Source organism: Megascapheus bottae, chromosome 22 (genome assembly GCF_031878675.1).
Source record: "Megascapheus bottae isolate mThoBot1 chromosome 22, mThoBot2.hap1, whole genome shotgun sequence".
Taxonomy (NCBI): domain Eukaryota; kingdom Metazoa; phylum Chordata; class Mammalia; order Rodentia; family Geomyidae; genus Megascapheus; species Megascapheus bottae.
In genome coordinates this window covers 2,427,243-2,441,390 of record NC_143530.1, presented here as the reverse complement: position 1 = coordinate 2,441,390, position 14,148 = coordinate 2,427,243, and the positions used below count along the sequence as shown (strand labels likewise).

General features: G+C 56.8%; 1 protein-coding gene across 1 annotated transcript in view; it reads right to left on the bottom strand.

The window, feature by feature from the left end:
* Positions 1-179: 179 nt before the first annotated feature.
* The window catches only part of Elovl5 (ELOVL fatty acid elongase 5), a 35,789-nt gene continuing 21,820 nt past the window's right edge, over positions 180-14,148 (bottom strand). Inside the window, exons 3-8 of the mRNA XM_090355475.1 lie at positions 12,666-12,853; positions 5,188-5,265; positions 4,409-4,580; positions 3,063-3,187; positions 1,469-1,603; positions 180-404 (exon numbers count right to left, since the gene is read on the bottom strand). Of these exons, the coding sequence (XP_090211601.1) occupies positions 273-404; positions 1,469-1,603; positions 3,063-3,187; positions 4,409-4,580; positions 5,188-5,265; positions 12,666-12,853 (830 nt within the window). The 3' untranslated portion in view covers positions 180-272. The remainder of the gene's footprint in view (positions 405-1,468; positions 1,604-3,062; positions 3,188-4,408; positions 4,581-5,187; positions 5,266-12,665; positions 12,854-14,148) is intronic.

The following is a 14,148-nucleotide window of genomic DNA, read 5'->3' as shown; positions in this document are numbered from 1 at the left end:
TTCAGCACCTATCATGTTATAACTAATAAGGCAACAGCAGTGTCATACACTACAGTAATTCCCTTCCACAGTCTAGCGCGGGGGCGGGTGGGCGGGGGCGGTGGATCCCGGGGGAGTCCGGGATCTGATGCCTACTTGTCTAATGTGCGTACGAATTCTAGGGGTTTGGAACAGACGAGTCAACTACTGCAGGCCGGAGGTCGCAGCGGCGGCCAGCGGGCGTCGGGGCGAAACTCCACTGTGCTCACAGTCACACGAGTCGACGTCGGGCTTCAATCCTTGCGCAGCTTCCGGGGCTTTGCGCTGCTCTCCAGGGACGAGAAGCCGCTGGCGTGTCCGTTCACAGCAGGCGCAGACCCGTTCTGGTGGTCTTTCCGCCGGGAGGCTCCCTTCTTGTTGTAGGTCTGAAACGTGCAAGGACAGGTGAGGGAACAGGCCAGGGCAGAGCCCCCACCAGGCCCCCCTCAGGGGAGGGGAGGGCTGCACAGGGAGGACTGCACGGGGAGGGAGCCAGCCCCCACCAGGCCCCCCTCAGGGGAGGGGAGGACTGCACAGGGAGGACTGCACGGGGAGGGAGCCAGCCCCCACCAGGCCTGCCTCTTTTAGCTAAAGGATCAAGAAGGGCCCCGGGCTGAGGACCACGGGCGTGAACCACTTCAGTGCCTCAAGGCCTCTGCCTGTCCACTCTGCACGGCCCTTTGAGGACTCCTGTGTCAGAGACAGGGCCATGTGGCCCAGATGCGTGTGAATCCCACCGAAGACAAATGTGACACGGGCACTGATGGTTCACACCTGCAACCCTAGCTACACAGAGGCTGAGAGTGAGGATGGAGGTTCAGAACCAGCTTGGGTGAGAAAGTCTGAAAGACTCTTTTTCATTGTATTTTTTATTGTAGGGGCAATTGAAAGACTCATCTCCAGCTAACCACCAGGATATCAGAAGTGGCACTGTGGTTCCAAGTGGCAGAATGCTACCTTGAGCTGAAGCCCTCAGGGACAATGTCACGGCCCTGAGTTCAAGCCCTATAATTGGTAACCAAAAAACAAAAAGGAAAAACAAAACAACAACAGCCCGAGGTGCGGCCACATGGCAGGAGCTCACACACAATGACCAGCAGTGTCCAAAGCGACCAGGCCGCCGGAGACCGTGCCCAGACATCCTCTGTCCCCGTGCACGCGTGGTGCTCCAGGATGGGGCAGGGGGCAGAGTCTGTCTCCATGGACGGCAGGGACGGAGATAGTTCTGAAGCCACTTGGGAGCCATGTTGGGAAGGGTGGCAGGGCCAAGGCGGCTGACCAGAAGTGCCCATGCGTCTGGCATGGGGCGGGGGGCGGGGGGCAGCAACGGGAGTGTGGAGGCTGCCGTGGGGCAGGCCTGCCCCTGCCTCCCCTCCCCGCCCGCGCCCAGGGGCTCCCCACCACCTGCCCTGCAGGGAGGCCCCGGGCCAGCTGCCAGGGAAGGGCTTACCTGGATGTAGAAGTTGGTGAAGAGCGCAATCAGGGAGACCATGTACCCGATCTGGAAGTAGAGCCAGCCAAGAGGAAAGGCACAGCGCCACAGCACGCCACAGCTTGTCTGGACGATGGTCAGCACAAACTGCACCTGGGAGGCGCAGGGCGCTCGTGAGCCGGGAGTGGGGGGGGAGAGGCGCCGGGGCGCTCGTGAGCCGGGAGTGGGAGGGGAGAGGCGCCGGGGTGCTCGTGAGCCGGGAGTGGGAGGGGAGAGGTGCCGGGGTGCTCGTGAGCCGGGAGCATTGGTGGGGGGGGAAGAGGCACCAGGGTGCTCGTGAGCCGGGAGCGTTGGAGGGGGGGGGGAGAGGCGCCTGGGCGCTCGTGAGCCGTGTGTGCACAAGAGAAGCGTGGGCGCGTGCACGCCTGTGAGCAGTGCACGAGCATGAGCAGTGGCACAGGGTCATGTTCACACTCAACTGAGTGCAGTGTAGGCGTGTGGCCCCCTCCCCGTCATGCTACTACACGGCTCCCAAATGCCCAGGGCGGCAGCAGAAGGGCGCCAGGCCAGGGCACGGCCCGCCACACCTCTGAGGACTGAACCCTCACGGCTGGAGGTGCTGCTCAGGGGCGGTGGATGGAGCCTCGGCCACAGCCCTGGCCTGGCAGCTCGCAGGTTGATCCAGGAACCTCTGCCCCACCCCCCACGCCCATAGAAGTTCCTGACTACTGGGCAAACTGGGGCACGGGAAGGTCTGCCCGGAGCACCCCACTTCCAACACGGTGCTTTCCCCTCCGTCCCTGTCCCCTTGGCTCCGGGGTCTGGCTCAAGGCTGGTGCTCCACCACTTGAGCCTCCCTCCGCTCCAGCATTTTGCTGACTAACTGGAGATCAGAGGCTAGCTAGACCACAGGCACCAACCACAGGTGTGCCCTTCTCTTCTGCAGACCTCTTCCCTCCTCATGATGCCACGGTGGAGCCTGAAAGGCCTTCTTGGAGTGCTGTTTGCACGTTGACCTGAAGGACTGCGTCGGCATGGTGGGGCCCCAGGCCCCCGACCACACCAGCCACCAGCTGGGCTGTTTTCAGGGTCCTCCTGTCTGAAATCAGGCTCACGCAGAACCCTTCACTCAGCCCGGGGTGGACATGTCTGTGTTACAGGAACAGTCCAGGAGTCTCTCAAATACTGACGACCGGGCAGACCTCGGACAGGACAGTGCAGTGGGACTTCGAGCGCCAACCCTGACTGGCCCGTCCCTGGAAGGGCGGCCCTCGGCGAAGTTCTTCCCACCAATGTCACCGGCCCACAGCCCAGCAGCTCACGGAGGCTGTCGGGGACACAGCTTCTCGTGGGATGCTGGACTCATAACTAGAGCAGGCGCGCGCGCGCGCACACACACACGCGCCGGGGACACAGCTTCTCTTGGGATGCTGGACTCATAACTAGAGCAGTTACACCAGTTACACGCGCGCACGCGCGCACACACACACACACAGAGCCAAGGACGAATCACCAGGTTGGGACACAGGCTCAAGCGCTGCACTCCCTGCCTGCCGGAGGAGGCTTGTGGCAGGGGCCAGGCTGGGGCGGGGGCTGGGAGCCCAGTACTCACCAGCTGCCCCTGCGTGATGTACTTCTTCCACCAGAGGTAGGGGCGCATGGAGGGGATGGAGGACAGGCCGTAGTAGGAGTACATGAGCACGTGGATGAAGCTGTTAAGCGTGGCACCGAAGTATGCTGTGGGGCGGGGGGCGCGGAGGCAGAGGCGTTAGCGTCGTCCACGGGAGAAACCGGGGATGGTTGTGAACACAGCGCGGCAGACCTGCCCGCTTCAAGCACTGCGTGGTGAGGGCCCGGCAGCACCAGATTCATCTCCACAACCTCACGGCCACCTACCTCCCACTCCCGCAGCTTGTGTTGGTGGTGGTCGTGGGGCTTGAGCTCTGGGCCTGGGCGCTGTCCCCGAGCTCTTCAGTGCAAGGCTAGCGCTCTACCACTTGAACCACAGCGCCACCTCCAGTTTTCTGGTGGTTAACTGGAGATGAGAGTCTGTTTGTGCCCAGGCTGGCTTTGAACTGAGACCCTCAGATCTCAGCCTCCCGAGTGGCTAGGATGGCAGGCGGGAGCCACCGCGCCTGGCTCCTGCAGCTTGAACTCCCAGACCCCCACCTCCTGGGCCAAATGTGCTGTTCTGAAGCTGGGAGGAGGGGAGAGCTGATGTGATGTCCTGTGTGTAGGTGGGGAGGAGAGGTAGGTAGGTGTGTGTGTGCGCATGCAGCTCATTAGCCATGGGCACTTCCCACAGCTGCAGCTGTACACAGGTGGTGTACAGAGGACGTGGCCTTCTAAGCCCGCCCTAGGGCTGTGCTGACGTCACAGTTTTCATCCCTAACAGACTCCAGAGTCCGTTCCACCTATGGTGGGATCTGAATTTCGGGGGGACCTCCCGCTTTCTTTAGGCCTTTCCGAGTGCTATGCACACAGGCTGGAGGAGCTGCCGCCACCGCCCAGGGCAGGGCGTCTGCCGAGGGACAGGGCTCCGTCCACAGCTCAGCAATGGAAAGGGTTCTCCAAGTGTGGGGAGGGCGGCCGGGAGGAAGACGGTGCACCGCCCGCCAGGGCCTCTGCCTCCTCTCTACAATCTATGACTGTGAACGGGGCCCACGGACACGGCCATCGAGGAAGAAGAAGCCCAAAGCTACCAGTGGAACTCTTCAGTGCGGAGGCGACAGGAGCCGTCTGAGACAAACCTGAACCCTTGGTGACTGCTGTAATTCTCAGGGAAGTGCTCATGACAGGCAAGTGGCGTGTGTGTTGGGGTCACAGAAGAGCAGGGCGGGGCCAGCACCGTCTCACCACCAGCCGTGGCCCCTGCCAGCTTGCGACCACTGACCGACGGCCACTCACGCGGCACCAGACGTTCAAAACCCCGGCCCGCAAGTCCACAGAAGTACTCACAGTGTCCGCAGGGGACCCAGTTCATGACGAACCACCAGATGTTGAACATGGTGGCGTGGTGGTAGACGTGCAGGACTGTGATCTGGTGGTTGTTCTTGCGCAGGATGAAGAAGAAAGTGTCCATGAACTCTATGAGCTTGGAGAAGTAGTACCACCAGAGGACTCGGATGATCTGCAAGCAAGGGCGGTGGGGTGGTGAGGGCCTCCAGGGCAAGCTGGAAAAGCTCCAGGAGCTCACCCAAGCCCCTGCAGCGTACCCTCGCCAGGGCCGCGAGGAAGCCACGGCACGACTCCCAGCCTCTCACTTATCTATATAAACACAAGGCCTGCTCAACACATCCCCAGGAGTTTTCTCGCAGAGTGGGGAGCATTAGTTTTATCTTTTCTTTGGTGGGTCATGGGGTTTGAACTCAGCCTAGGCGATGTCCCTGAGCTCTTCATCTCAAGGCCATTGGCCTACCCTTGAGCCAAGCCCCACTTCTCGTTTTCTAGAGGTTAATTGGAGATGAGTCTCAGGTCCTTTTGTGCCCAGGCTGGCTTTGAACCTTGATTCTCAGATCCCAGCCTCCTGAGTAGCTGGGATGACAGGCGTGAGCCATCGCGCCCAGCTAGTTTTTTCTATCGTACTCATACTTCCCCACCTTATGGATGCAGTCCTCTGTTGAGGACTAGCTGGATAGAGAAGTTATCGTCTATTTTGTCTTTTATGTAATTTATTTACTAAAACCCTGAATGAAAACCCCACCCACCCCACGGGCACTTTTTAAGGAGACACGTACCTTCATGTCTGATTCCCCAGCGCTGCGGGTGCCCTGACAGAAGAAGTTGTATCTTCCTTCCCACACTCCTGTCACTAACTGAGAGAGAGAGGGAAGGGGAGGGAGAGGGGAGTGTCACCATGGGAGCTGGGAACACAGCTTTGTTTTGCTCTTCCTGTCATTGGCTTTTGAGGCTGTCTGGGACTGGGAGCCTCGGCCTTCAGACTGGCATCACAGGTAGGCTGCAAGACCAGCTCGAGAGGTCAGGAATACGTGGCCACTAGTTTCATGAAGGGTCAGGGAGTCACCTGCAGTCCCCTCTCCCGTTGCCCCTTGGGAGAATGTTTATTCTGTCATGCCCGTGGTCCTGCCCAGTTCAATGACAGGCTCCTATCTGGCCTGGAGTCGGCTCCCTGCAGAGCTCTAGCCTAGAGTCAAGGCAGGGGAGCTCCATCTTCCTCATTTCTGCCTGCCGCCCCCAGCCGCATCCTCTTCCTCTGAGATGTAGGAAGCAGGTCTCTAGGGAACTGGGGAAACAGCACCTATGCCACAAAACTCCCTGCAGCTGAGGAAGCGGTGGGGTCGTGGGAAGAACCTCAGGACCCCGGCAAACTGGCAGCTCCACCCCCCCCCCCCCCCCGGCACGTCAGGTTGGGTGGTCCACGGTGAGCACCAGCCATACTCCAGTCAACACGGGGCAGGGTGGCTCCCTCCCTGTTCTGCAGCTCACTGCCCGGCCGCTTCCCTCCCAGACCCTGCACCGGCTCCTGTGTTTCTGTCATCAGGAGAAAGCTGAGCCAGCAGGGGCTCTGTCTCTCACCATCACCTCCTCTGACCCTAGGCCCCGGGCAGGTGATCCACCAGGTCCAGACCTTGGAACCAGAATCTCTGGGTGGAAAGCCAGTTAGGTATGTCACAGCCAAAGACTGACTGACCTGGCTCTAGACCAAGGCTGAGGGCCCATCCTGGCTGCGCAGCTGGAGCATCTGGGAGCTCAGAAAACTTACTCATGCCTGGTCCCAGGCTCTTCAGAAACCTTTCATAAAACTCCCCAGGACATTGCAGGGCAAAGCAGCCTGGGAAGCAGGAGCCTGGGAGGGAGCCAGCGCAGCTGCTGTGGAAGAAGAACTAAAGCCAGACCACTCTTGGCGAGCACTGGAGTCCACCTACGAGAGACACCACACACCCTGGTTCTGCAGCATTGTTCAGAGGGGCCAAGCCGTGAAAACAGCCTGGATGGCCAGCGACTGGTGAGTGGAGGAGGAACCTGTGGCATATGTACAGAATGGAGTTCACCCAGCACAAAGAAGAAGGAACTCAGGTCCCTTTCAGGAGATGGCTCCAAGGGCAAGCACCACACGCTCAGTCTACCATGATGACAGGAGGGGCGTGACCGAGGAGCCCCGTGTGGGGCTGGAGCACGAAACACACGCATCATCAGGGAGGACAGCAATGCAACCGGTCTGAAGGGTGTCCTGCAGTCCTGCAGCCCTGCCTGCTCCCCGCCAGGCCGCCTCATTGCTCCCAGGTGCCCTGGGTGAATGCGTCTCTCCTCTGGTAGATGGTACCACTACTCCAGCCGACAACAGACTCGGAATAGGGACTTCCATGTAGGAAGCCTGAAACAAGTATTTGTGAAGCAAATGATAGAAGTTCAAAGCGCTGGGTTTACTGCTCCTGAATATAGGTCAAATGTTTCATCCGCAGAAAAGAAAACAAAGAACTTCATTTCACTTTTGCTTTGGGAATAAATCAGAATACCAGGAAAGTACTTCAAGGAGTCTTGAATTTAATGACAGGCATCTGGGCTCTGTCCAGCGGGAGGAGCTGTGAGCAGATCCACAGGGGAGGGGACTCTGGTCCCTCCCCTGGGCTCTGACAGTCCAGTGGCAGTGGGAGGAGGCCATAAGCCTCACCACCTCTCCACCCCATGTGCTCTGAGCGCCAGCAGCTCCAGGGAGCTGTGTTTACCTGACTTTCCCCACTGAACAAGAGAAGCAGCTCGGCTGCAAAAACCATATGCGGCCACTGCCTCCTTAATTAGTGCGGGAGCTTGTGCACAGCTGTGATTACAACAGCCAGGGCTTTCGTCCCCTCAGGAGGCAAATTCAATAAGCAACCATGGCTTTGTGCTGGGCAGGTGAGCGTCCCAGCCAGGCCTGGGTGACGTCAGTCACAGCAAGTCATCTTTAACAGTGAGAGAACACGACCCCACCCAGCATCAGAGTCAACCACAAGCAGTTTGAGCCTTTAGCGTGGCACTTTCTGGAATACTACCAAAGTCTCTCAAGAAACGAGGTCAGCTGAAACAAAGGCGAGGCAGAAAAACACTGTGTTCCTTATCAGCCTTTCCCTCCCATGCCAGGTTGCTCTTCTCAGGGAGCTGCAGGCTCCCTGTGCAGCTGGAGAGCGAGGGGTCACTCCCTACACAAGCCGGGCGAGAGGCAGGCAGAATACTCTCCGTGCCGGAGCTCAATGGGGCCACCGGGCTGAAAGCATGTTTCTAGGAAACAAGCAGGCCCAGGGCTTGTCTCTATGGGTGGATTTTCTCCCCTCTGGTACTGGCACCTCGCATCTGCTTGGCTGTGTGCCATCACTGGAGCCACAGCTCCAGCCGGGCGTTTTGCTGGTTATTTTGGTCACGGAGTCTCATAGCTCCTCTGGCTGGGCTGCCTTCGGACCTCGTCCTCCAGGGCGGCACATGCTGAGAGCCAGGACCCCAGATGGGTGTGAGTTCCTGGGCATGAGCTCCACGTGCAGAACAGGGAGCGGAGGTGGGGAGGTGCTAGGGAGAGAGCCACGCGGCCCCTGTGGTCATCTCATCCTCATTGGACGCAGGACGAGCAGACAGCACTGGGCCTGTCGGTCCTGTGCTGTCCCAGGTGGTTTCAAGGGCTGGATGTTCCCTCAGTGGCTAGCAAGATGGCCGCAGGGGTGCTGTGTGCGTAGGGACAGCAGGAGGCTAGTTTAAAAGTTCACTGCCAGCCACTCTAAGATTAAAAGCACCTGTTCGTTTCCTCTGGAGCTTTCGCTTGTCACTTTGGCAGTACCACTGTGAACCAGAGCCAAGTTACAGTGTGTGGCTTCAAATGTCTAATCTCCCACGTCCACATCTCACACCCAGGACCCTTCAGACTACTCTCCGACGGTGAAGCCCCAAGAACAGGTCCATACACTCGGGAGTCCCCAAGCCAGCCTGAAACAGGCCTGCCATCCTCTATGTGCTAGTGCTCCGCTGACCTGCCAGGCTTCCTGGAAAGTCTCCCTAGGAAGGGTGCAGCCACAGCATGCCCGTGCAGTGAGGGCGCAGGGCTGGACTCCAGTCAAATGCTCCCCATTCCTGCTTCCTGCTCCTGAAGTCCACACCCACAATCCCAGCCACTCAGGAGGCTGAGATCTGAGGGCAAGCCATGTGGTCTGAAGTAAGACTGGGCAGGAAAATCTCATTTCCAAGAAAATGACTTAAAAAAAAAATAAGCCACAAGTGGAAGGGTGGCTCAGGTGTACAGTGCTAGCCTTGAGCAAAAATGTGGAAGCCCAGTGCCCAGCCCGAGTTCAACCCCAGAATTTGGGTGCACGAGCACACACACACACGTACACACACACATACACTCACACACACACAGGATCTTAGAACTTCATACATTTTGTCAAATGTAACACATCCAGGACGAGAACTGCAAATGCAGGAGGAAGCGTCACTGAGGAGGCTGCACGGCCCTGCACTTCCTGGGGCTCCTGTTCAGCTCCTGCCAGCGGAACCCATAAGCACATGCCACCACCGAGCTCCACCCACCACAAAATCACACTGATAAAATACCAACTTGGTAGATCATCTTCATGCGATTTTGAGTTTAAATATTTAGGATAATCCCAAATTACTGTCTGAAAGTAAAAATTGCAGAGATCAGAGAGTAAGTGTGGATTTGTATCATCTATAAGCCTTTCTCTGGATGTCTGAACGATTACTCTCACATTCATCACCAAACACAGCTCTGACTGCAAGAGAAGAAATACACACAGGTACTCAAAACAGCCTTGTTGGTCACCTGTGATTTACCTTTGCTTTTTTGTCTGGTTGTAGAGCTTGAACTCTGGGCCTGGGCGCTGTCCCTGAGCTCTTCAGCTCATGGCTAACACTCTACCATGTTGAGCTCAAGGGCCACTTTTGGTTTTCTGGTGGTTAATTGGAGATAAGAATCTCATAATTTTCCTGCCTGGGCTGGCTTTGAACTGCGATCCTCAGCTCACAGCCTCCTGACTAGCTAGGACTAGGCGTGAGCCACAGGTGGCCAGCCGATTTATCTTTGCTATGTACCATGTGATTGCGTTTCTGGGCTGGGGATAATGGCTCACACCTGTGATCCTAGCTCCTGGGGAGGCCCAGGAGTTCACGAGACCTGTTTCTTGACACACAGCTGGGCACTGTGGCACACAACCAGCCATCTGAAGTGCTAGGGTGGTTGACACTGGGAGACCATGGTTCCAGGCAGCCTGCCCCGCAATGGAGGAGACTGGGTATGGTACCCCTGGCATCCCAGCTGCAATGGGAATCTAGGCAGACTGTGGTCCAGACACCTACCTGCTCAAAACATCACAGCAGAAAAGGGCTCGAGGCGTGGCTGCCTACTTACTGGTACTGAGTTCAAGTTCCAGTGCCACACACACAGTCATAACAAACAAATTGCTTTTTGGCTCTTACCCTCAGGCTTTGTTTGGCGGAGCAGCCACTGCAATAACTGGGGAAGTCAGTGGCCAGATGCAGCAGGTTACCAGGCCTCTGAGGGAGGGGCCTGGCGTCCTCTCCACTCAGCCCCCCCCCACCCCAGCTGTATCTGTGTGGGGAGGCCCAGCTCACCAACAGACCAATGCGTCCCCCAGGGCTCGGCTGATTTACTGGGTGGCAGGGGTGCAGGCCCACTGTGAGAGCCACTGGATGAGGGCGAGCCCGAGTGGGTGCCGGGCTGTGGGGTTCCGCCCCGAGCTCCTGAGCTCCCTGCTCCTTCTCCAAGTGCGTGCCTCGTGCCCAGTGCACTCTGCGGGCTGTCAAGTTCCAGTGACTGTTCCTTCTTCCAGAACCCTCTGTCCTGGTCTCCTCCAGATGACTGCTGCTCAGTCCACAGCTTATCGACGCTGCTCTGTATTCCGGGATGAAGGAACCCACCAAAGAGTACTTATTTACTTTGAAAATTCCTCTGACTCAAAGCTGGGTGTGGTGGCTCATACCCGTAATCCTAGTTACTCAGCAGGCTGAGATCCGAGGACCCCGGTTCAAAGCTAGGCCGGGCACTAAACGCTCAAGGGCTAGGGCGGGAGCCTTGAGCTGAAGAGCTCAGGGACAGTGTCCAGACCCAGAGTTCAAGCCCCACAACTGACAGAAAAAAAAAGAACAATTCCTTTGACTCAAATGTAGACAAGCAGGAGAGGCACATGGCCAGTCAGGACTGCTGTCTCCGGGACATTTCTCTGGAGTCACCGGCCAGCCCGGTGGCTTATGGATTCCTCTGTAAGACACCACGGTGGCACTTTGTGTCCGAGTACTCGACAGAGGTGCTGCGTAAAACAAAGAAAAACCTGAACTCACATGAAACTCTGACTTGAGAAAGGACATGTGCCAGTGATTCCCCATGGATGTCCACAGGCAGAAAACACTGCACAACACCACAGCTGACAGATACAGTCCAGCCTGCGGCCAGTGGGCCTGCCCGCCAGCCAGGCCCGGCCTGGGCGCGCCTCTACAGCCTGCTGTCCACAGCAACTGCCTGCCTGCCCTCTTCCCAGGGCTCGCACGTGCAGTCCCCTCACTCCACTGGCTGTCCCCCCTTTACCAGGCGGTGTCTGTGTCAAACAGGTCAAGTACAAAACCAAATCTCTAAGATTCACCATCTTCAATACTTTTCTCTCTAAATACAGTATGTGCAGCAGCAAGCTCCCAACGCTGGGTAAGAAACGGCTCTCCCACCATGGGTCACAGGCCAGCGAGCACCACACACTGAGGGCCTGCCAGGGGCTGTGGCTCTGCCCTCCAGCGCTGGGAGCCATGCCCGGCTGGGCCAGCAGGCTGCCTGAGCCCTTCCTCCCCACCTGCAGGGCTGCAGTGTCCACACTGCGGCCTTCACTCTGAAACAGGACAGGGAAAAGCAAAAGGGGTTGTGGGCATTTCTTGGTGTGTGTCACTGCACGGAAGCAGTGACTCAGATTCACCCTACTCCCTTCCTCCTCTTTACGCCCTATTAGGTGGAAGTGTTTGTTTTAGTCACATTTTAGTTCTTTGCCAGCATCGTGACCCTGAAAGAGTCCACCTCTTGACACGAGCTCCTCCAAGTAGCCTTCCAGGCCCCATTCTTATCTCCTGCAAAACAGGAAGATCACTTGACTCTCATTTCCTCTCCTTTTTTAGCACAGGAGTGCTGTCCCTTAGCTTTCCGGCTAAGACCAGTGCTCGACCCCTCGAGCCGTAGCTCCACAGCAGCTTTTTGTTGCTTAATTGGAAATAAGAGTCCCACAGGCTGCGCCGGCTGGTTTCAGGCCTCGATCCTTAGGTCTCGCCGCTGCAGCAGCAAGGATAACAGGGTTGATTCACTGGAGCCCAGCTTGCGTTTCAGTTTCATTTAAGCTAAAATACCTGTGTCTGATTTCTAACACTGCTGTCTTATAAAACAAACAACCGGGCCTGAACACCCATAAACCACTCAAAACTTACAGGGAGGCAGGCACCAGTGGCTCACGCCTGCAATACTAGCTGAGATCCCAGAGGCTGAGAATCATAGTTCAAAACCAACCTGAGTCAAAAAGTTTGTGAGACTCTTATCTATAACTACCCAAACCCTAAAACTGTAGCTGGCTCAAGTAGAAATAATGCTAGCCTTGAGCAAGAAAGCTCAGAGACAGTGCCATAAGTCCAGAGTTTATGCCCCAGGACTGACACACTGATACACACACACACACACACACACACGAAGAAAACAGGCTCTGAATTTAAACTCAAGTATATGCACATGCATGTGCATGCACACGTGCGTGTGTACACTCACACACATCTACACATCCACAGCCACAATTAGAGTGGAGGACTTCCTCTCTACCTCTTTAAAAAACAACTTGTGAGTGCATATGGGTTGTTAGGATCAGACAGAGGCTTACTGGCCACAAAACCCTACAAACCAGATACATCCATACAAGAAAACTCACTTTGATCAAGTCTTTGTGATGCCCACAGACCTGTTTTCACGATATGTTCACTTTCCATTCGGTACACTACTTCCCTGGAAGTATTTTCAGAGACAGTTAACTCTGAATGCATCCCGTGCAACACACACAAGAGTCAACAGCAAAGGTTTCTCTTTTAGATGCTCCAGAAGATGTGTACGAAAGTCTCTGGCATACTGAAAAGTCGATTAAAGCTCCTTAAAATGCCCTGCCTGCCCCTCTCATGGGCGGAGCTGCTCACGCAGCAGTGGTGCAGCTGGCCAGGCCGAGCGGGGGCGCCCGGGACTCACCTCATAGAACATGTAGAGGGACAGCAGGGTGAGGCCGAGGTTGTACACCACCAGAATGCCGCGACAGGAAAAGGCCGGCCGGTTCTTCATGTACTTCGGCCCCAGCCACACAATCAGCAAGTAGATGACGGAGCAGACGAAGGTGGGAATGTAATTATCCAGGAGGAACCATCCTTCCACTCTGGTATCTGCACAGCGACAGAAAGGATGGAGTGATTTGATAATGAGATCGATACAAAAAGAAACCCGTTTCCTGGAACACTTCAAGCAAAGTATATAAAACAGCGGTGTGTGGAGGGAAGTCGGGCGAGGGCAAGCCCAGCCCAGCCCAGCGCAGGCCAGTGCAGGCCAGCGCAGGCCAGCGCAGGCCGAGCCCCGCCTGAGCCGGCAGAGCAGAGGAGGGGGCACGGAGGCGGGCACGGAGGCTGGCACGGCTCACCCGGGTCATGGTCAAGTGTCTGGTTACAGGTTCTCGGTAGGAAATCTCTGGTAAAACAAAAATAGGCCTTCCAAAAACTCTAAGAGAAGTGAAGAGCAGGCTAGCGTCCCATGCAGAACTGCAGATGAGCACGAAGGCCCTGGCGCAGTCGGAGGGCACGACACAAGTGCAGCTGGGAGACACTGCACCATCTCTGACTACACGGTGTGTCTGCTCCAGGTGCAGCAGCGTCCACAGGAGAAGGGCAAGGTTAAAGCAGGTTAAGACCTGCTGCTGGTGGGCCTTGAGCACCTTGAATGCTAACTGTACTGAAAGCTGGGCTTACGAGCCCCGCTAAGGCCGTCCTCACACAAACACACGCTTTCTACTGAAGTTGAGACTCTGGCGGTCCTCAGCCCGCAGCTGCAGGGCATCTGGGTGACAGCCACTTTCGACAGACAGTGCTGGCATGGGCAGAACTGACCAAGGTTCCTGCAGGACAGAGGCCTGGGCACACACAGCTCATCAGAGAGCATCAATGGTTTAATCCCAGTGCAAGCGCCAGCAGCCCTCTCCAGAGAAGCCCTACTAGTCTCCCTCTTCAGCTGACACCCCCACACCCCCACCATGGGCCTGGATCGATCATCAGGTCCTTGTTTGCTTTTGTATTTTAAAAATCCTTCCTTTTGAAAGCTCCTTGTGGATTTCCTGTGCCCCCAGAGCGGAGCTCTAGAAGTGGCTGGACGTGATCTGGCCACAGGAGGTGAGCAGCTCTGCTCTGCCCTGTCCTGCCCACCAGGACACTGGGTCGTACCGGAAGCCCAGGGACCAAAGACGGCAGCCTCTGACACCTCTAAAACCACAGGCCCAAACAAGCCTTTCCTCTAAGCTGGGCCTCCGCGAGCATTTGATTGTAACAATGAACTCTCACACACTTCTTCCTATGAGCCTCAAGTTCCTGGCATGGAAAGAAGGTGATCTCGACCCGATGCACTTCCTGAAAGACTAAAGGACGTGGGCCGCGGGTATGGGTCAGGTCGTGGCACTGGGGGAGTTGACAGGACT